This window comes from Anopheles maculipalpis, chromosome 2RL (assembly GCF_943734695.1).
Source record: "Anopheles maculipalpis chromosome 2RL, idAnoMacuDA_375_x, whole genome shotgun sequence".
Taxonomy (NCBI): domain Eukaryota; kingdom Metazoa; phylum Arthropoda; class Insecta; order Diptera; family Culicidae; genus Anopheles; species Anopheles maculipalpis.
The window spans coordinates 46,045,887-46,069,796 of record NC_064871.1 but is presented as its reverse complement, the minus strand read 5'-3'; the positions used below and the strand labels follow the sequence as shown (position 1 = coordinate 46,069,796).

The window sequence follows — 23,910 nt, the reverse complement described above, 5'->3', positions numbered from 1 at the left end:
AAAAAACATCCGATTCCGGAAGGAAATGAAAAGGGCGCTTGCTCGAGTGTCGCATCAGAAGCCCGGGGAGTTTGCTAAGGAATCATTCAAATTGTGTGCCCAAATAAAAATACGCTTGTAACAACAAAACCAGACGCTGGAAGCGTTCTTGCGACGGCACTGACCAACGATTGGTGACATAAATGATAGGGCTTGTGAGTTTGCTTATTGCTTTGTTGGTGATCAATGACGACCCAATTCATCGATGTTTACCTGCAACTGTTAAAACGCTCATGATAGACCATTTGGCAGGAAAAACAATGACTTCAACTTTATGACTTTCGTCAAATATTTATAGCACTACAAAAGACTCTTAAGACAGCAACCAGAATGTGGGGCGAATAAAATTTTCCCACCATTATTATGTGAGCTACAAACTCGCCTTAAGGACTCCCTTTTACTGACTTAAATCAAATCTTAACTTTGCAAGGAAATTCTGCTTTACAGCAACGAGTCACACGATTGAACTCTTTAACACTTTGAAGTTATTTCTTTCGCGAAGAGTCTTGCCATGTGAAATTGTTACTATAATCGATTGCTTCTAATGCTACGAGCACCTCTTACCGAGTTTATTGTGGTTTAAGGCGAACCGCCCAAAATAAAAACCAAACATTCGCCGACATCCTGGGAACATATCGCGGGACCACTTTAATGAAAACACACAACCAGAAAACGGTACGCTAAATACGTACATTCGGAACCAAATTCTCACAGAGGCATCAACCCTTCCCTCAATTATTGCATTCGAATGCAAATGATCGCATAAAAGGGTAAAATTGCTAAGCATCTTGACCGTATCCTTCAACCCGTTGGTGCACTTGAATGCATTCGTTTTAGACCGCTTTGAAGAAGGCAAAATATTTTCCTCAACCCTCGTTTCTGTTCATTTAGCTTGAATCTGTTTGGGTTAAAACTGAGCAAACCCTTAAATCTGCCAACGCCATCCATCCATCGACACCATCATCGCTATCGAACGAATTAAAAGAACCCGCCACCAAGTAAGCGTCAAGCACGCTTGACTGGTGGCTGCTTGACAAATGTTGCCTCAAGTGCCTTAATCAATTAGAGTAAAGTTTTACTACCATGGATGAACGTTCCCTAGGAGTTAAGGGAAATTGACGTCGCGGATAGAAAATTTGTTTGGATACTTTTCCATTGCCTTTAGTGGCCATTTAGCAATCCACTTAAAGTTTTACTTCTTCTGTTTGATAATAAGAACGCAACGGTTGCAATATTGTAGTCGTGGGAATTTAGTTTAGATTCGTCGTACAGTCTCTAAATATTCACATACAGCTGTTCAACCCACAAGAACATTTAATAATTTTGCGCCCTATCGAATAATGTTCACCAAATCTGGACACTAAATTCCAATGATCCGATACCTCCAAATGACCTCCCGGTTCAGCCCTAATGTTTACACTCTACCCCTCACCAGTATCATCAAAATTCCCGACCGCGTGACACTCGACATAGAAGAGCGGTAGCACCATCTCCAGTGCTTCAAGTGCTCGAAAATGACAGGTATACACCCAAGTTCCTGTCCGCGCTATGCCTCCAACATCCATTTGCCCAGTCCATCAGTGGTGTAAAAATCTTCATTTGTCAAGATCGTAATCTACCCGTCACATTAATGTAATTATAGCCACGGATCCACGCATACGCCCGCGGCAAGCCAAGAGAACGATATGGGAATGCGCAACTACGCAACTGCGCAAAGTTCGTCGTCCATGACACTTCGTCCGACCCGCGGCTTCGACATCCGGACGTGCCATGTGCGCCACAGGGCAGACAGTAGACAGCCCTACAAAACCCAACGCTTGCCTCGAAGCTTAGAGACAAATTACTGTAATAATGGGGGCACAGCAGCCTTCCCAACTTTCAGCCAACGAACACTGATGACTTCAACGACTTCACGCTCGTGAAAGACGTCGCCGGTTGTCGTCGTCGTCATGGATCATTTCCAGAACTTCCATCATCGCCTCGCGGCTCAAGTGGACGGTTGTGTGGTTTTGTTTGATATTTGTTTGCATCTGTTTGTGCGGTTCCACTTTCGTCGGTTGGATTGGTTGACTGGACATACGTTGGGGTTTGTTTTCTGATTTTGTTCTTGGCCAATGCTCACCACACACCTATGAAAGGTTGGTCCATTCAAGATTCGTCATTATCATCGTGCATAAAACTGCACCAGCAAATACATCGAGGCAGTAACCATCATCTCAGCACGAACACAACCGAAAAGAAAGATGCCTGAATGAAGAACAGAGTCTGGGTAAGGTACATCAAGACACTCATCGACAAGACGAGCATTTAGGGAAAATAGCCAACAGGGCTACCGTTGCTTGAGCACTTTAAAAACTCTACTTTTCTTCTTTCTCCCTCAGTCCAACATTATAATAGTTTCACAAGGAGAGTCCTCCTTTCGCTGAGATTCCTACCTTACCCCAGCAGTCTAGCGAACGGGAATGAATGGGCTAGCAAGGCGTCAGTGTTATGATTGAATCGAGAGTGAGGAAGATGGACAAAAGTACACCTCATTCTATTTAATCGTTTCTTCATAATAATAAAGTTGTTTGTTAATTTCCATCTTCATAACCATTTCTCTCGCTCTCTCCCAGTAACGGTGGGCGATCGTACGCTCCGGACATGTGAGGACACAAATCTACAAGGTAATCCAAGCAAACGCTTGTTTCTCATCCATCCAACTCAGCGAACGATGGAGGAAACGCGCCTAAGTGACGCAAAACCCTAACTGAAGTTCAGAGGCTCTCAAGGTTCAGGCAATATGACGACGGGCTCCCAAGTATCCATTCACCCTTTACTGCCTGTTTCGTTTGCAGGCATTATCATAAATATGTATCATAAGTCAATGATTGATGAATGATTTTCTTCCCCAAACAGCCCTCCTCCCGGACGGTTGCAAGCTGCTTTATCACCCTTAGAAAGAAAGGCACCCCCAAGAGAGCAGGAAGAAATGTCAGAACAAACGGTGCCTGAGCTGAAAACGGGCTGGATCCCGGTACCATCTCCATCGTATCGAAGTCAGAATATCAACCTTGACAACGTGTGCATGCGTCGTTCGGAACGATCGCTCAATTTGTCGAAACGTCCGAACGGGACACATGATTGTGTCCGCTCATATTGCCTCGGCTAGCTGCTACACCTAGCTCGCGTCCAACATGTGAGATTTGATTAACAAGATTTCCGTTCACCCCATACGGCGTGGCGACCCAATAATCTAGAGGCGCAGAAATACTCCTAGAGGATTAGCTTGCAATCCCTTCACGATTTCCTGACGATCGTCACACTCTTGGGAACAAATCAATCTGTCTTTGGGGCTTTGTTTTGTTCTTTCCTTCAACTTTTTTAAACTGCTGCTAAAGAACCTTCGAAATGCGATCAACCATGGAACTGCTTGAAAAGCATAACAATGCACACACGGACATACGGTTGAGGCGCCAAATATTCCAGATTCACAGCTCTCACTTGTTGTAGCTCGCGCCAATAATTGATTGGCTGTCAAGATCATTCGGATCACCTGCCGTTTGACACTGGTTCTAGCGGAGAGGGAATTGGACGGGATTCTGAATCTAGCTTATCCCTGGGAAGGTTAGAAATGAGATATATCTTTATTATTCATCATCATCATTATCATCCACCTCATCAACAATTGGATGACACGAGTAACAAATTTGAATACTCTTAATATGCAGCACGTAATCGGTTATCTTCCACTGTCTACCGAACTTCCCGCACAGAGATCCTCCCATGGCCATTGGGTTGCGCACATAATAGTCTTGAGCAAACAACCGACGACTCCACACGTCACCCTCGAAACACATACCTCGAGACGAACCAGTTTCTGGTCGTTGGTTTGATACGACTTTTTTTGCCTCGTTTGTGTTTATATTATATTCTGGCTGTCAAAACGTACTCAGAAGACGGTAAAGAACGGCTGAGGAAGGAATATCCCCGGTTTCCTCCTTATCCTGTTGTCTCACCAGACCGAGATGATGAATCCATCTACAACGATGTGTTTGTTAAGTATCGTTAATGATTTATAAATGCCTGTTGAAATTTTGACACATCCTGTTTTTTTTGTCTTCCTCTGAACCGCTCTCACTATTTCTCTCTATGTCTCCCTCCTTTTCTTAACTGTTGATCTGTTCAAGTCCGCGCAGCAATATTGGTTAATTTGGTGATCGATACGATCTTGTCACGCGCTGCCATACGTCCGATGGACGATTGATATGACAGGAGAATCCTCCGTTTCTGGATGTGCACGAACGAAACGAAAATAGCGTGTAAATGGTAATGCCTCCAGATATCCTGATCAGATCCATGTCTGTGAGAATTATATCCATTCTTGTAAACAGAAAAATAGTCGTTGAACAGTAAAAATTCACTTATTTTGGATTTTTAAAACAAGAAGTTTTTTTATTATTTGACACAAAATCGCCAAAATGATTTCCTAACAAAAAGTTACTAGTTGCAAGTAAACTTTTCATCAATTTTGTCAAAACGATTAGTGATTACTAAAATGCATAAATAAATAAATAAATAAATAATAATGGTGATTAGAGATGAGCAAAAGAAGAGCAAATTTGCAGCTGCTTTACACCCACCCAGTAACTACACATTTCACGAACTTGTTGATTTATTTCCGTTCTACTACCCTGTAAAGCTATATTTATTACACTCGTTGAGCTTCAATGAGTATTGTGCATTGATCGAATCCGTTTAAGCTAGCTTTTGCGGCAAAATCGTTAAGATTTAAAAAAAAAAAGTCCCTCAAACCTCTCAGCAACATTGACAAGAGCCAAACCACGATACTATAGGTTCCTTTCTCTTCATGCTGAGGCAACATGCGTTCGATCGAAGGATGTGGAAAGGGATCGATCGGAGCGTAGGGACGACGTGTTGAAGGTGCTTAGTCACTGCGGCTGCTTCTGGTACTTCTCGTATGCTCTTATATATGTTCATTCGATACCGGCACGCCACCCCGGCGGACCACCACACGGTCTGGCTCCGTTCTGCACAGTTTCTCTAGTTGTTCTCTTGCACTCGGTAAGCTCATATTTGTATTCATTTCAACGACCATCCTTATTTGTTCTTGGCTACGCTTCTGCACCGTATGCTGATGCCGCCGATCTAGTGATTGTTATTGCTTCTATTGTTCAAAAACTCTTCAAATCGATGTTTCTTCGACACACTCTAACCCAGCTCTAAGTTGACGCCGTGCAGAGCGGAACCTTTGGATGAGCCTTAACGTGACAAAAAGAGATCGCGACATTTTAATGTCTATCGGAGTACGCTGCAATGGTTTTGAACTATTTCCCTCCACAAACCACAATCCACAACAGTTCTGAAGTGATGTTAAACTTCATAGCAGATATGCAGTGTCATCATTATCCATGAATGGTTGGCGCCGTGCGCTTACAGCGAAACGACTTCGGCACTTGAGAGCGAGAATTCATCGATATGCAAGAAGTAGATTTGATTGAAAAAAGGGCTGTATCACTCGTCAAAATCGATTTGGGGGTATGCTAAAACCACAAAAAACCGATATAGAAGAACTCTTTACAATTTGGATTACTCATCAATAATAAAAAATTGAGTTAATTTCAATCTCACAAACAACCACAAGAACAGTAACGATGCTAGACAGAATGTAACGTTAACTGCTATCAAATTACTATATCCAAAAACGACTTCCAAAATCTGTCAAACCCTCGACGGAAATGGAAGACCTCCGCGAATTATCTTCAGACGGTAGCATCTGTTGATTTGCTGCCTTTGCGCGGTTTTGCATAGCTTGTGATGTAGATCCGAACACAGTACGAACAGTGCACTGTAGAAATGATTAAGGGCGCCGGACCAAGATCCCACACACACACACAGGCACCAAAATTCCTCATGACAAACTACACAACATCGTGTACACCGTCGTCCTTCAGACAGCCAACCTCAACAGGTTACGCGGTTGGTGTGCCAAACCGAGCCCGCATGGCTTTGTAACTGATCCGAGTCTCCAATCAAGCCATTTTCAACCAATTAAGGCGACACCAAACCCAAAGTTGGCCGAGCGGGTTGCTGAGGAGCGACTACCTCAAGGAGCCACAACCACTGCTACCAGGCAGAAACCCACCGCAACGAACGCGACATTGATTCGCTTGCAAAAATAGGGGGGAGAGAGAGAGAAAGAGAGAGAGAGAGAGAGTGATGTGTGATACATGATATGCGAGAACCTTATTAGAAATCGGACCGATCGGTTAAAGCTGCAAACCTGGTGCCCCGAGCCGGACCAAACACCAGAAGATACCGTAACCTTAAGCAAATTTGTGGTCGAGAGCGTTTGAAACGCAGACGAACCGTTTTAAAAGGCTCGCTGTTTTTCCCAATCACGCTCCGGAGCTTACCTTGCCATACCGGGCGACGAAGGCGATCAAACTAAATGAATATTTTACGCCTCAATGGGCAAAAGAAAATTTACCGCACACGACCGATATTGTATTACCGAAGTTTTCGGTGTATCCACCCTGCGGGGAAGGTTTCACCACACGGCACGCCATACGGTAATACGGGTTTTTTTATGTGTGCAAGGATAGTTTCTACACAGGCAACCTAAAACAGCAGGGAGTGCTCCAAATAATCGGTGGCATAGTATCGATGACTTACGGTACACGCACAAAAATAAAAAACATTCCCTTGTTTTGAATGAATCGAAGTTTAGTTCCAATGCCGTTATTATTTCATAAATCATGTAAGTAAATAAATCGTGGAACAAAAACTTAATTCGGGGAGTTTGCTTTAGGACTAGCGTTTGAAGTTCCTCTAAAAGAATTGCCCCGTAAATAGCTGCATCTGTAACCTCAATCACTCGAATAAACTAACATCTCATTGAAACATACCCGTGCAAGATCTGAAGTCCTGCCGAGTATCGAATGGCTTCCGATCCGATTAATTCCGAGAACGTGGAATCATTCCGCACAGCTAATCGTTAATGACGTGATATTCTATCTCTTTTTGCAAATGCCCAATGTTCCAAGCCTCACTGGCATCCTTAGCCCATCGGATCACCGTATGTACAGTCAGCCGTAACTTTGTTTCTTGTCCCTGTACACGATATCGTACTAAACGATACCAACCAGCTACCGGTACACCAATAATACTAGGTAGCCTGACAGCCTGTTACCGATCCGTTTTTTTGGAGGATCCGTTTTTTGGGAGGTCTCAAAGTTTATCCCTTATCAAATCATTTCACCTTTACGAAATTGGTCCTGACTTTGGAGCCGAATCGATACACAGCCAAAGCTTCTAATGTGTGTGCATTATTGAGACATCAAAAAGTCGTCACATGAAGTGCTTCAGAAGCAAACGGATGTTTTGTAGATTTAAATGATGCTGAAATACGCCGGCCCATACGCTCCACTGGATCAGAACTTTATTCTGATCCATCATCATTTGCGCCCACTAAGCCACAAGTCAGAAACGGACAGACATCACGTTGGTAGATCAATGATAAATGGAAGTTGCTACAACAGACTTACTTTGCTTCGGTCGGATACAAAGTGTCTACAAATTAGGTACCATCACCTGGCACGATACTGATCCAGTGCCGACGCGGTACGACGTGGAAGCCTAACAGTGGAGTGAATTATTGCGCACCGAGCGCGTTGAAAAGTGATCGTATCAAATTAGTCACCTATAAAACCGGGCAGACATCGAAATAAGAAAAAAAACCTTTTAAAACATTTCCCAACGTCGTGCACTTCGCACAGTACCCGGAACCCACCCCTGTCATTGGGCGGCATGATCGCACAACTCTCATGAAGTGTTTAATTACTCTATCTATGCCGCCCGTTAAGCCCGATGTCCGGAGAGTGGAACCGTCATGCATTAACGATGCAAATCTTTGCGAACGGATAATCAATCACCGGGCACAGGATATCGAAACTGCAATGTGCGCGAGATGTAATCATGCAACAATTTTACACCTTCAGCAACTGTTATTGCATCAGCAAAAAAGGGCAATATTAATCTTTATTTATGAGTTTTTGGTTTTTGTTTTGTTCAGTAGTGTAACAATTCTTCAATAGTTCACTATCGAAAGTGAAGTCATTTACTGTAAAATGGTCCAAGTTCAAGACAGTGTAAACCATTTCAGTAGCCGATTGCGGTTGGACGTCAGACGTGTTTTTTCGCTCCCTATCATTCAACCATCACCGTCATGTTTTCTTTGCTTCTGAACCACTCTTCAGAAGTGAACACTAGCGCAGATAAAAGAGCCGCCGATGTACTTGAGCCTATGATAGACAAGTATGAAATACAATAACAAAATATACCATGCAGACACACACAGACACACACAAGCATTCCGACGAAACGCTAAACCCCTTATGTGGACCCCATACCTAGTGCTTGCTGTGTTCGAATGGTGGAGAATGGGTAAGTTGTTAAGCCTGGAGACGGATAAATATGGAAGCAAAACACTCGATGAGTACGCCAACTTGGCGCATCAAGATACCGTGAAGCAATAAGGATTGCCAACCCGACCCTAAGTCAACGACTACTCCCGTACCCGGGAGTCGGGAGTTTTTGGTACTTGGTACTTTGTCCGATGCGTTCCTACGAGATTATCTTAGTGGCGGAGGATGCTCAGTGCAGGAGGATGCTATCATGTAGTCTTCATTTAGTTCTTTCTTTTGCACTTTTATTGCATCCGATGAATGATGTGGAGAAAGGATCAGTCTGTGGAGATCTGATCGTACGAAAACATCACTTGCTTGGCCTGTGCTGCTTACATCCAAAGCAAAAGCCTTAGCCGTTCCGGATCCTTAGGGCACTGCAAAGGTTTACGTTCCCGCCCAAAAGCCACTCGGTGCCCGTTCTTAGCGATGGTTGGATGCACTCGTAAGACAAACAATTCGACCAGCCACGTATACCACAGACTTGCCACACAATACTGGTAGCGCTCGGCTCTCTCTTTCGCCCTTATCCTAGCAATTAAAGTAGCATCAAAAACATCAAAATAACAACAATATGTTCGTAGATATTGTTACCGTTACCGTTTCGGCTTCAGTTACGTTGCCCTCGCATTAGCAACGAAGAGCTTTCCGGCGTTGGCATGGCCGTTGTGATTGCTCTATTGAAACAAATCAGCTGAGGTTTATAGAGGGAACCGGCACCAGCTGATAGTTTGAGCGAAACATCACCGATCCTATCCATCGCATCTAGGCGTTTCACACCCTGCCATTATGAAGTTTAGGTTGGTTTTGGGTTCGGATGACTGCTTGATCGCGCGTATGTTTGTTACCCGCTGTCACACGAAAAAAAAAAGCGAACCGCTGTCACGAAAGATACGCATAATGTCTTCATCAGAAGGTGATTAGTGGAAATCCACTAACATGGAGAGCAAAATTGAAAATCCCTTCCAATCTGTGGTCGATGGTCGAGCGATTTCTAACCCATGGCCATATACACGGCACGAGAAAACAAAGAGCTTTAGGGTGTTTGGAAGGCTCAATAGGGTGTGTTTTGATGGAAAAGTAACAATCAAAACCAACCCATCTCACCTTTTTTGTAGCTAACTCAATGGTAGGTGCGGCGGGAACCCCTAGGAGAACCGCATCCTAATCTGTCCCATGGATTCGGACGCATGCAATGGCAGTTGTCAAGGATACGCGTGTGACAAACAGGAGCCGAGCCGTGATGGAAGCCTCGTTTATGTTTCGACCATTTTGGTTGCGCTTGATATTTTGCGGCTGCACAAAGCCGATCGGGACCATTAAAGTTTCCATTGAGGTGACACATATTATAACACTCGAAACATTTGAGAGTGAAGACGTGTTTTTTTGACAGCGCGAATGACGTTTAAAGACATCGTAATAATTTAATATGTGGAGCAGTAATATTGATACATAACTTTGCAACTGGGTCCAAACGACATGCCATACCGAAACAGGAAGAATCATCAAACAAGCCCGTTAGTTCTCGATCCTTATGTGCAAATGCACAAATTATACCTAATGCTGATGCGTTACGATATCACACTTGTGTACCGGTGTCATTTTGTATCGTCCTAACCGCTTATTATAATTTTAAACCTTGTCACCGATATGCAAGCAATCCCCTTCTCATTAACATCCTTCCTCCAACTGGGTGTCCTTCTTTTCAAACCCGGAAAGGTGTGGTTGATATCCATATGCACTAATGGCCCCACTGCCCATAGCTCCCAAATGCATCTGATTGCACTCCTTCAGTTCAGTCCAGTTCATTGCAGTCGGACTCATTATGCTTTTGCTCGGAGGTGAAACTGTTGTTTTTGTTCGTTTGCGACCAAGACGAACTGTTTTCCCGCTGCCAAGTTGGTGGTGTTGATCGCGCATTATACCCATAATCAAATAATTCTGCCAAACAACAAACAGCGATAATAACGCCTAATACCAGCATTATGGTGCAGCAATGTAAACGAGTTTAATGTTGCTTAATGGTACTGTTTTGCCTTTTTTGGTTTTGTTTTTGCACTTACGAAGCCATCTTCTTCGTATTGGGAACGAAGCGAAAAGAAATGTGCAAATGTTGAGGTACAGAAAAAAAAAACTCACATCAACAACCAACCAAAAAACAGAGGGCGCGAAAAATTTAAACAAATGTTCTAACATGTGATCGTGTTACCTTACAAATGATGCTCGTCCATCGTAGCCTCTGGGCAGTTAAGTGTTAGAATCATCATCATTAGCACTGAAAATGTGCGTTTTCCCGAAAATTTTTTTATAAAAATATTAAAGTATCATGGAGGAAAAAAACAGGAACATTACGATTGTGAATTTTTTTTAATAAAGCATTTAACTCATTAAATGTGTATCACAATGCAAAGAGTGTTTTGTTGAGCAGTTTTAAACTTTTTCTCTTTCGAAAATAATTTCTTTGTCGTGATTCAAGAAAGCTTTATCCTTTCATGGTAAACTGTTGAATTTTACATGTTCAAAGGCTTTAGAAAGTTTTCGCATTAAATTAATAATATTTTGGATAGCAGCATCATATGATTTATCACTTCTATAGCTTTAACGAAACGTTTGCAGATGATATTACAATTGCAACACATAATTTCAAACAACCAGCAGTTGAAGTTGTAGCTAAAATATCTTTACTCCCCATAAAAATGTTCAAACAAAGTGAAAGAAAATGTGTTTTTCTTTGTAGTGCCACTTTGTAGATGACGGGACAACAGCACTCGGGAGTGATTCTAACACTGGCGTAAAAGGGAGGCAAGCGCTGTTTACAGTACAATGTTCTCTACTCCAGTCCAGCTTTGATACAACGAGTTTGACAGCGTTGGCGTCGGGTTCGGGGTGTTTGGAGGTTTCATTCTCGAGTCGCTCTTGCTGCTCCAGGATGGAAATTGTCGATCACTCTTAGATTGGACGCTGACCAGAGCGAACTTGGAATGTCACTGCTGTACTGCTCTGGAGAACACTGTACCCAGGCGAATCCATCTTTGTGCTGCTCAACTCATTTTGTTTGTTTTTTACAGTCTAGACCGTAGCATAATGATCAACAATATAACGGCCACAACACCACAATAGCCGAAATTCGGATGTAACCAACCACCATAGAAGCAATAGTTACAGCAACAGCACCAGACCTAAAACAATCACCTCTACATCATCACCCGCAGCACCTTCACTCTTACAACTCCGCTACAAAAGTGAAAGAAAATTTAATAATATCTGTTCTCTGTAGAAGAGATACCAGCGCCATTACTACATTTTCATGTTCATCTATCACACCCATTCTGTCTACGTAGAAGGCTTGAAAAGAACTCCTCTGGGATGGGTTGTTTGGTGTAATTCTCATGACATGACATGACCAGCGTATCCTAGTGAATCCAGCACACATTGCTATAATAATATTTATTTGATTCTGACATAACTGGTCACAAACATTGAAATTGTTCAAGGCTTGTCCAGATGTGTAACGATCTTATGTCTTAAGGATATTTTTACGTATATTATGCCGGCAATATTTGCCAGATAGCATCAATTGTGAAGCTTAAGACATCGTGAAGCTGATAGTGCACTTCAGTATCACTCACAACATAAACTAACTTCACTGACCTCAACGTTACAGCTACAATGTCGAAGCTTTTTGTCCAAACCAATTACAAACACACCCACCCGCGGTGGGTTCATTGTTCGCTTTATGAGGTCCTCGCGCGCACTCTATGTCCAACCACACTTTTCAGAATGTTTTGAAGCACACATCCTTTACATGCATCTCACGCCCCGAACGGTGGGCCGATGATGCGTTACAAATCGTTAAAGCTTCATTTGCGGCAGCTAATGAAAAGGTTTCATGCTCTAAAAATATTAAAATATCAACCGGCCGGCAAACGGGGCAACTGCACACAGAGCGGATGGAAAACGGATCCCAAAGCGAAATGAAAGTGAAACAAACAACCGAACCGTTGCCGATCATTTGCCACAGGCCGTGGGGTGGTTTGTGAAAGCCGGTTTGGTGGTTTGGTTTTTGTTTTCGGAACCATTTGTCAGCAACCGTGGTGCGGCAACCTCGGCGGCTGTTCTAATGACTTTTTGTTGCTTTTTTGCGCTAAATTTTACGCTCATCAGTAATATAAACTGCCAAAAGAAACGGGTAGAACACATGTGTTGCCTTTTAAGGAGCAAGCGTACAACGTTTCAAACGTTATTTTCCAAGGCTCTTCCAATTCCTGCTCAATGCGAAACACGGTACAAACAACAAAACAAACGATCTTTTAATGTCTTAACCGTTGCAGAGTAAGTTGTCACAAGTCACATGTTCTGAGGTTCCATCTTTGGGTTGCAACTTCCCTGTCAGTCACTCGCAAAAGGGATCACGCGCGTTACCAGCAAGAAAGAAGTAGAATTAATTAGCACGCTTAATTATCGATATTTTTGTACAGTGGAACATTTTCCCTTGCCAAACTGGCTATTAGAAACTCACTCACAAGAAAAAACACTGAGCAAAGCGAACACCACCGAACACGCTTTGAGTTCGGTTTCAGCTCATCTTCTGCACCCCGGGGAGCCTTTCTGTATGGGCCTCAAAACTGTCAACAACAGTTAACGGAATACCCAGAGTAGGCAAAACTCTCTGTCCGCCCCAGGACACTCGCACGTACGACACCTCGTCACACACACACACAGGACGAAGTAGATGTGAGAAGCTGCACCGTCACTTGGAAAGAGATTCCTGGGCGCCATACGGCGAACGATTAATAGCGTTCGGTGCAACAATGGCAAATAATTGAAAAGATATAAAAATGACCACATCATACATAATACATGAGTATTGATATTTCGCGCAAGTCTGCACTAGTGCCGGGAAGCGCCTGGACCAGTCGACACCAAATCAGGCGGAAAAGCTCCTTCCGAGCATATGCCATGCTGTGAGACTGGGCGCTGTACCTGGCCACAATACGACCAGAATTATGAGTACGATTATTATTATTATTTCAGCCATAACCGTGGCCATATTTCGCTTGACTATACACCCTAAAGCACGCAGCACGCACGCTTGACCGTAAACTGGCTGTCAATTATAGAGGTTGAGCAATTATAGTTTTACCTCATTAGGAGTATTTGCACGGTGTGGTGCTGGAGCATTGGGCGCACTTAACGCTGCTGCGGCACTGATGCTGGCAAAGCATCATCCTTCCCGGTCCACGAAAGGACAGACATGTTTTGCAACACTTTCGGCACCCGGGAATGTGTGTACTTGTTTGCGATGACCATGTTCCGTTGCGCTGTACTGATCCGCTCGATCACTTTCCAGTCCGTTAGTTTCTTGCAGCATTCACCCTACCAGGACCGCATAATTAGTAGTGGCAGTTTTCATTCATTTGTGAGGCCTTTAAAAAAAACCGGTCCAGCAGAAGTAGCATTAATTTTGCCTTGTAATTGGGCGTGTCGTTTCATACGGCAGCGGAAGAATGCCACCCAAGAAACTCTGGTATCTTCTTTTGGGCCATAATAGGGAACTACCGGCTCACTGATTACTGCGGCAAACTTTAAAGCTGCGAATGTTATGGAATATGTGAAATCAATCAGTTTCGTTCTGTATTTTAACAGAGTGATATGCTTGTCAGAGTACGGCGTAGGAATGTTTAACTTTGCGTCACTCAATCCGCACCAATCCAACACAATTCGCACAGCGTACTGCTCCAGATCAACCAGATCAAATTGATCCCGTGCTTTGACGAACGACAGCAATCCGGCATTTTAAACTCCTAAATTACCAATTGAGCTCGATTAAATGAAGATCACCAGTTGGCATCCCACCAATGGGAACACTGGTCGAGAATTCGCTCTCGGGACCATCGGAGTCAATCACGAAGCCAACAATGAAAGCATATCCCCCATTGTGGGAGTTTGCCGTTTTAATTAACTTACACCAAACAGGCGGCAGCATATGCACCGAATGTTTAGTACTCTTTGCTGCGCTATTTGAATGTTAAGTGAGTAGCTGTAACGATTGCTTTTATCATGCGTGGTCCAATCACTCCAATTACTGAACCGACCTACTTTAAACACAGACGCACAAAGCTTGCGATCTGTGGAACTCTATTTTACTAGAGTCACTTAGATTGATACACATCCTGGATGAGAAAGATATATGAAGATTGCATTGGTGTGTGGTTAAAACACACTCAGACCGAGTCCTCTCACTTCTTAAACATTTAAACTGACGGACTAATTTCTTGGGAAAATTAATCCCTCCGAAAGTCTATCTACGACCGCGTGAACGCTTCCGTAGGTCGAGTTGTGATGATGATTAATGATACTCAAACGAACAGAAGTGATCGAGAAGTATATCCTGTACTTACACATATGCAAAGATTGATCGAATGATTGCAGCAACTCAACGCTAGGACCTGGTAGGTCTAAGAGCTTTTGGTCTACGATTTTTTATCAATCATCCTCTTTCGACAAAACGAACAACACTTTCTACACGTTAAGCGAGGCAAAGAAATACAGTTAATGGTCAATCTTCATAAATTTGAATACTAATAATTTCATGAGAAAATTGCCACAGGTCATTCGGCTATCGTACCGTTTATTTGTTCCTTTTTATCCCCTTTTTTTCAATGGCCGGAAGGAAAGTTAGCAATTGCCGTGTGGCAAAGAGCAGTAGCACCATACGATGCCTTTAGCGAGAACACTAAAGCAACCCGGTCTCGGTGCGGATAGCCCATAGCCAGTTGCCTTCGGGGTAGCTCTCAACGGTAGCAAGGTTACTTCCATTCCGTTGTACTGAAGAGAGCATTGAGATGAACACTGGAAGAAAAAAAATCTCTTAAAACGATAGCTTGTTTAGATTATAGCATTTAATGAGCGCCGAGCGTTTTCAACGCAACGCAAACATCCACCAGTCATCGCGTCGATCGGGTTATTATCGCGTCATCGGCTTCGTCCGACGTGCGTACCCCGTCGTGGTCGTCGTACCGCTGCCTAGCAACCGCCTCACCACTCAACAAACCAATTGAATGAACCATTTTCGTTGCTATCGACTGTATTGCTCGCAGTCACAGTTCCCAGGGACTGTGGTGAGCTTTAAGTCTTTAAGTCCGGCCAGTTGAGAAATGATATTGTTGATCATTTTCTTGTGATTGCTGTCTGTGTACAAATATATTTACCGTAAAAGAAAAAAAAAGCGCAGATTGATACATATCTGCTACAAATAAAACAATGCCATACAAACAAAACAATCAACTCATTCTGCATGGGTGTGTGATCACAGCTTGCACGTGACGGGCTACACGAATGGTTTGATTTCCCAACATCAGATTAACCCATCCTCTAATCAGCTCTTAAGCAGTTCCCGATCAAACGTGAACCATTCCCAAACGATTACGCCATGGTCAGCGGAGAAGCCTGCCTTTCAACTTTAACTTGCTGGAATTCTGTGGCAACAGTTACGGTTGCGTCAACAGCAAGATAGATACGATGATCTTGCTTCACATCCACATCCGCTTGTATCAGTCATCACCATCGAACACTGTTCCCGAGTCCACCTATGGTTTCATTCAATTTGCTGGACCGTTTTACTGCGCTACAACCAACAACACCGATATTTGTGATATCGAAAATCTCGCCCATTCTGAAAATATACTCGCCCCATCCTCCCAAAACCCGACCCTTGCTCTTGTTCGTCGAAAAGCGAAAGAAAAAGTCCCAGTCGCGAGGGATGAGTTTCAAGATTTTAAAAATTTCTCCCCACATTCAACGAGAGCCACACGCTGTTGGATGGATGGCTGGCTGGCTGCCAAATTGCCAAACCCATCACACCACACACACACACACATACCGTACCCGGGACAAGGCAATTCATGGACATCCTACCACATCCTACCAGATCCAGACCAGAGCAGAAGTTCCAACCTCCGTACAATGGCATCATCACGATCAGCGCAACCAAAACCCATCTCGACTCTGAAAAGCTCGGCAAGAAACGCTTAGCCCCCGCTTGGAAGCTGATGATGCTGCCGAGCAGGCGAAGAATAGACGATGGAGCTGGGGCTGCAGAGGAGTGGGCAGCGATCTGCCAGTAATTCAGAAGCTATTTCCAATCAATTATGTTACACAAAATTGAGCTGTTGAAGAGTACAAATAAGCAAACAAAAGGTAAATTAAGCTCGTGATGCCAGCCGTTTTTTCGAGATGGATGGATGGATCGCCCGGGAAGCTTTGCGCTTGCCACTGGCCAGCCCGTGCACCTCCGCATGGCTGTCATTCCGGAGCCAACCCATTTTCGGGAATGAGAAGGAGGCACTGTGCTACCCACCCCGGGCCACGGGACGTAAAAGCTTGCTCCGAGCACGACGACAACGAGAAGTGAAAACACATTCGCACGAACGCACGTATTGCGCTCGACCATGTTTTTTTTTCTGTCTGGGCAAGGCAATGAATGGACGAAACACATCAATATCTATCATTCCCGATAATATCATAACTATCAGTGGAAATCAAAATAGTTTAGCTGATCGTCTTTCGTTGCAGTTGTCGAGTTTTCGCGAAAAGGGTATTGTAGAGAGCAGCAGCAAAAATGGCAAGAAATGACTGACTGCCGCTTTGTGGTAGTTGCTTCGTTTCTTCAATAGATCTTTAGTATTGAGTGGTCGATATTGTCGATATTCCTTAACTATGCAATGGTACTGACCAAAGCAATCTGCTTCGCAAACAGCTTTTAGGTGAAGGTTTCTCTGCACGATAGGTTTGATGTTGCGAAATTGAATTACCAATCGCTTAATAGAAGGTGAAAGCTGACCGGACAGATAATAATGTTTTTTGTACCTTAAACTACAGCTGCTGCTCGCTCAACAAGGCAACAACCGTCGGAGAGGTGCATCGGATTTGCGTGCTTCCAGAAACGCCATTTTTTCTTTGGCAATCCGTCGTCTAGTCGAGTTAGAGTATGGAAAGCACAAGGTGACGTCTTCCGTCTTTCAAACTATGACCGATAACTAAAGATCGGGACGAAACGATAAGCAAAGAATTCGATAATCCTCTACACAATAATGTCCACCATCATTAGCTCCTCGGTGTCGACGTCGTTCGCTGGGTAAAACCACAAATCGTCATAATAATGCACAATCAAAACAGCACCCATTTTGCTCGCCATCATTAGTCGTGTGGTCGTGAAAATCGTGCCCCGAAACAGGTAGGTACTGTTGTTGTCTAGGGTGCAGCAACAATGGGACACCTTTCCTGATTCTGTCCGACATCGACCACCACCAAAACTTCTTTCATGTCTTTCATTCACAAACAGCACACCCTTTTTCTTGGTTGGTCAGCGAAAAGGTACCGAGATTCGATCGATCGGCGACTTACTGCCCGGTGGCTGTCCCTGAGCTGAACAGCAGTGATCATCACCCCCCCCCCCCCCCCCGATAATTAGCCGTAAAGCTGCCTTAATAGTCACAATATTTACAGCAACGAAACTAACCTTAATCCGGACTTTCCCAAAACATTCCACCCATTCTCGGCCACTGTCGCGTCAGCCAAGCGGATTTTTGGGTACGGTTTGGGATCGGGCTATCGGGGAGAAGCTATCGACTCCTTCCTTACCGCTCATGGTAGATCAGCAGTCAGCAGCAAAGGCAGCAGATTAACAAACGGCAACACAAGTCAACCCAGTTCGGATGGTGGGAGAAAACTGCACTTCCTCCAAGAAGGAAGGGAGTGTGAATGATTTGCGGTTTTTCGGCAGTTAGCCCATGGACCTGACCTGAAGTCATAAATAAACAACAGCTTTTGCTTAACCCCTATCGTGTGCGAAAGCGGGAACGGTTAGCCCGGATGTGGTCGTTTGGATGTTTTTTCCCATTTGCTATGACCACCAATGAGGGCAGGGTTTGCAACGAAAGCAGGCATATACAAATTCGGTAGCTGGTGCTTGGCGAGATTGTTGGATGTACCTGATGCCGAGGAAAACTCTTTCATAGAATCAAAGTTCAAATTTCATCTTGTAAGTAACTTCCTTCGTTGCTGTACTTTAAAACGTTAAAGTCAAACGATTTGTGACTTTAAGTTCCACCATTAGGCATTTGTTTTCGACTGCTTCAATCGTAATCATCCACTATCGCATTGTGTCTGGGCAGTACATAAGGTTCAAGAAAATTAAGTGTTTGTACGCTGCCAACGCTGTTCATTATGCAAAATTTGATTAAAATAAGTCCAGTTTCTTACGATTTTTCCACTCCTTCATTAGCAAAAGCTCCTTGTTATTCGCACACAAACGACTCTGCCAATGCGATAATGAAGATTTCACGCGGCCCAAGAGTTGTTTGCACTGTTTGCGATGATTTGTTTACAGAGGCCAATGGCATCTTTGGACGACTGACCAGTGGACGTACCTATTGTTAATACTACTACTACCACCACTACTACTTCTATTTCGAGAGATTGTTTCGCACGCTATTGTCAACAGTGTTGTCTTTTTTGTTTTTTTTTCGCTGTATAATTATGCAGATTTTTCTAGAGTTGATGCTTAATTTCTCACACACAAAATTCGGTGACGTTTTGGTGACTAACAAAAAGAGGATTAATTGTAATCAAATGGCAAAGTTACTATAAATTAGGAGCATTTAAGTTTCAGTAAATTTAAATATTTTTCTATTTAAAGAAACTTATTTTATTACAAAAGAAAATATTTGAACAATCATTCATTCAAATCAGCATTCTCTAGGCCAAGATTGTTTTAAATTTCCATCGTCTTCCGCTGCTCAAATGAAAGATTAGACGATGGGAGACATGAACATGAAATTCAATTATACTCATTTGCACATTTTTTTTTCATTCTGGCAACTGTACGGCTTTCAGAAATGGACCGTTTTTTGTGCTCCCTACGAAAAAGTCACTCTATTCTATTTGCATACTGTCCAAACAATGGCACATTAGGTAATAAGATGAGTTTGGTTTTGAATCGAGTTACCCCATTTTATGTGAGGCCTTTTAATTATTAAAGCAACTTGAACGGAAAGCAATAAAAAAAGGATACAATTTAAATAATCAAACTGTGGCTTATACTGCTTAAAATTCAGCATTCGTACATAAAACATAGTATCAACTGTATCGTCCATCTAACGATATCGTAGGACAAGCTACATACATCGATTAAATGCCTTTTTTTTCCTCCCGTAACGTAGCAATTTTAAAAGGACAAAAAAAACACGCAAACCTCCAATATCCTCATCAAACACTAAGGCTATGATAGACTTCAATTGCGTATCCGTTCAATTTCAATTCTTCTAGCACAAGTGAAAGACCAACGAAAAGGAAACTCGCTTCACCGAAAGTGGATTTCTATCCCGTCTGCCTTTCTATCGCACGGCCAGGATATACGATTTCTTGCCACCAGAACGCAAAGCACGTCCAGTGGAAGGACACACACACAAGAAAACCCAAAAAAAAAATATTCAAAGCAAAGCACAACACGACTTACCTATTTTTCGCGGCTGCCGCACGATCCCGCTGGCGTCGGTTTTTAAACCAATTTCCCACCTGCGTCGGGGTGAGTCCGGTTGCCTGGGCCAGTTCGCGTTTCTTCGTCGGGTTCGGATACGGATCCTGGAGGTACCATTCGCGCAGCAGGCTGCGCGTTCGCTCCTTGAAGCAATGCGTCTTCTGCTCACCGTCCCAGATCGTACGCGGAAGCGGAAATTTTTTCCGGACGCGATACTTATCGACCGGTCCTGCACACACGATTTGCCGACAAGTTGTATGCAGAGGTTGTTGTTTTTTTTTTTTTTTTTTGTTACACAACCGAGGATAGCCACATCCGGTTTTAACGGATATTGAGTCCACGTCAAAAGGACGTTGTCGCGCACGGTGACGATGACGACGATGATGATGAGTCGGCCCATTTGCCGGCAGCAACAGCAGCAGCAATCACATCCAGGTTCACGAGTTGACGCCACCACGTTCACGACGTTGTCGATTACCGATTTCCGAGGTTAATGGAAAAGGATCACGCGACCGGAAAGAGGGACAAGAAGAGAAAGAACAAATTATTACTTTTTCTACCTATGCCAAGACGTGTGTCGGTATCGAATGTCAAATGTGGAGCAAGTAGTAGCAGAAAAAAATGCTACATAAATGAAGAGCATTGGTTTCGTTCTGTACCGCATGATGTATTTAAATGGATCACTAGTGCTGGATTTTCAATCTTCCCTTTTCCCCGTAATAGTATATTCGTTGCAGTGTCTTACTCGGCGTAGAAATTCGGCGTATCCTTATACAGTCGATGGTAAAAAAAAAACACAAATTTCTTTGCATGCATAATCCTCTAGAGTCATCTAATTCGACAAACAAAGCTGATCGTTCGTTTTTACTGCGATTGAAAAAACTGGTCAATTATCAAAGAAAATTTTTGAAACCACATCAAAAATTAAACTGAATCTTACGCCAGAGATAAATTTATTAAGAAATTTTAAAGTTTTGTTCAAAGTAAGAAGTAAATTTTATATCTTGATGTCTTGGGCAGAAGAAACAATTTTGAACAATTATGTTCTTTGATATAAATCTGCAACTATATTGACATCTAGTCTGACGAAAACTACAAATAATAACATGCAAAAAATACGAACAAGATAGAAAATTTCAGACATTTTTTTAAATGTTGGTGGATTTTTTCCGGAATGTGTCTAAATCTGATGTAGAGGTTTGGTATTATGTTCTTCTGGAATATATAAAACTTTCGATTCAACAAGTAACTTTAGTCTTGAGGAGCTTCTGAAACTGGATTAAACAAGTATTTTATATTTTATGTATGAGAAAAAGATGTTTAAGAATGGATAAAAATTGTTATCAGAAGCTAATAATTAGCAGAACAGACAGCCATCATTACTAAAACTTTAACAGTCATAATAGTCTACTAACATTTCTCGAGAGGCGAATGTAGGCTGATCTTGTATAGAATCTATATTTTCTCCCATCAAGCGACTATGAAAAATAGACTTAACTATGAAGGAAAAAAGCTTTTAAACCCCATTTGGTATAAATCTTTGGTTAACTTTGATATAACTTCAGTTCACTGGCTGATCTGTTTTGATGCATTGTGAGGTTATGTAATAAATTAATTAAATTTTTTAGATGTCTTAAGACATCTTCTAAAGCTTAGTTTTGTATTCCACAAGGGCGCCCTTACGTTAGCAGTGGCAACACTGCTGTCATTTATGATTCATTATTCGTTTCCTGTGCACATTTCGACTGCTTCTTTGATTTTTCGTCTCTGTTATAAATTGTTTGAAATAAATTGGATAAAATTATTATGTGAGCTGTATTTTTAAATTTACTATGGTGTAGAAATAAACCCCACTAAAGTACTTTTACCATATTAATGCCGTACAAAGATTGAAAAGCTTCGTATTTCAGCTAATTAATCGCTCATCTGCACAGTACACAAAATATCCTTAAAAACATTTACATTCGATCCCATCGGCCCACGCACATCAGGACCACTTTCAACAGGAATACACACGATCATGCTTACCCAACGGTCGTCCACGCAGCTTCTCTGCCTCGTGGTAATGCGCCTCCAGCCACATTGCTTGCAGTTTGCCATGGGATGTTTTCGTAAACTTGTGTCGTTCCAGTATTGAGTAGAGTTCACTGAAAAAAAAATACATACATTTATTGAACGTTAAAATTGTAAATCTTTAGGAATAAAAAAAAATTTTACAAATGATAATGAAAATCACACGCTTCTATTCGCACTGAAAGCCATAGAAGGACTGGGTACTGTTGCAACATAGTTTCAAGATTAGATATGAACTGTTTTGCTCTGAGTGCAATTATACCAAACCACCAAACTCGTACAAAAGCTTCATAGCAATGCGAGTGTGCCTATAAGTAGCTATAAATTACAATTATCCTCAACGATTACAAACTTCCAACCTTTCGTTACAGTTTGTTTATGTGTATCGTTTCCAGCTTTTCTTTTCTTCGCTGTAAAACTGTTCTCCACCGAATGGAAAATCTTTCAAACCAACCAATCCAATGATTGGCTTGAAATTGTAACCACCGAACACAAACAACAAAAAAATCAAAACAAACACAAACATCTGCACAATCGCGCACCACACGCATCTGAGCGTTGTTGAGGAGGTAACTGGCTAATTAAATTATTTATCGAAAATTGAGCAGCTTCGAGCACTATTTCGCTCGTCAATCGTAACCATGAGCCCGCACACATTGGTGCCTGTCGTACGGACTTTTGGTCAGGTTTGGTCCGAATCCCCGCCAGCCAAACTGCTCCATGAAAAGTCAACACGGTGTACGTCAACAGCCACTAGCAGAGGGTGTGCAGGGGAAGGAAATGGTAATCTTCCGATTTGGAGATCATTATTACAAATTTCATCCCCCGATTCGGACGCACTCCACACTCCGCTTGTTACCGAATATCGGCGCTAGAGCAAACTATTCTGACTGTGCGATCTATCTGCTCGAAAACGAAATGATTGGAGCACGAAATTGATCGATTATTGAAACGTGCTTTTTTTTCCCGCACAGTTTTTCCTTAGCTTTCCCGTGCTAATCATCTGGCCCTCGTGCGTTGTCCACTGACAACAAGCAGCTACAGGCACGAAGCTGCATTTCATTTCGGGGGCTCAGTTTGCTGAGGGATTTAATATGGTTTTAGCCACGTTTCCACGCTATGATACCTCACTATCGGCCATGATGATCAGGTCCGTCGACGATTGCCAGACGCCAGACGCGAAATGATTTAATTTGTTCCCGTACAGGGCGTTTGTGGTGTAAAGTATTTAATGCGAGAGATGTTGGGTGAGTTTTTTGTGGGCAAGTTCGGGGCATGCAGATGGTCGTTAGTTTTTTAGTAATATAGATGAAACAAAAATCAGACTGAAATTAACTGTAGTAATCATAAAATCAGCTTAATTTTTATACAATTCTTCTTTAGTTTTAGCCCTAAAATTAATAATAATAATTAAATTCCTTTGCTATTTTGCCTGCCAGAGTACTAACGAAAAATCAGGATTCGAAAGGCAAAATACCTTTCATCAAATGGCAATTGTAGTTAAATTTGAAAACATAAGTAAATAAACTAAAAACTGGATATCAAAACTATTTTGTTTATGTACAGTGTTGAACCAAAACAATAACACCACGCTTTTTTTGAATATCGAAACTACTTCTTCTGACTCTAATAGTCGGTACAAACATTCCTAAATAAATAAAGAAAAAGCATGAACATTTTTTATAACTTTCTATTGCATTTTTGTTATTTGTTTTACCATTTCAAGAAGGCAACTAATTTTGATTAACAAAATGAGGCCTCCGTCTAAGATTTTCTAGTTTGAAATTTAATCCG

At 42.5% G+C, this 23,910-nt stretch overlaps 2 protein-coding genes across 3 annotated transcripts in view; both read right to left on the bottom strand.

Annotated features, from left to right (window-relative positions):
- LOC126557467 (protein Optix) overlaps positions 1–23,910 on the bottom strand; it is a 55,730-nt gene that overhangs the window by 30,416 nt on the left and 1,404 nt on the right. The window contains exons 2-3 of the mRNA XM_050213256.1: positions 22,072–22,190; positions 20,023–20,272 (exon numbers count right to left, since the gene is read on the bottom strand). Of these exons, the coding sequence (XP_050069213.1) occupies positions 20,023–20,272; positions 22,072–22,190 (369 nt within the window). The remainder of the gene's footprint in view (positions 1–20,022; positions 20,273–22,071; positions 22,191–23,910) is intronic.
- LOC126558963 (peptide deformylase, mitochondrial-like) overlaps positions 430–23,910 on the bottom strand; it is a 72,890-nt gene continuing 49,409 nt past the window's right edge. Inside the window, exon 3 of one of the 2 annotated variants that reach the window (XM_050215054.1) lies at positions 430–443. The gene's annotated coding sequence lies outside the window, so the exon portion shown is untranslated. Of the gene's footprint in view, positions 444–2,850; positions 2,862–23,910 lie in introns of those variants that run through there. The other variant, XM_050215055.1, reaches the window with a different exon arrangement.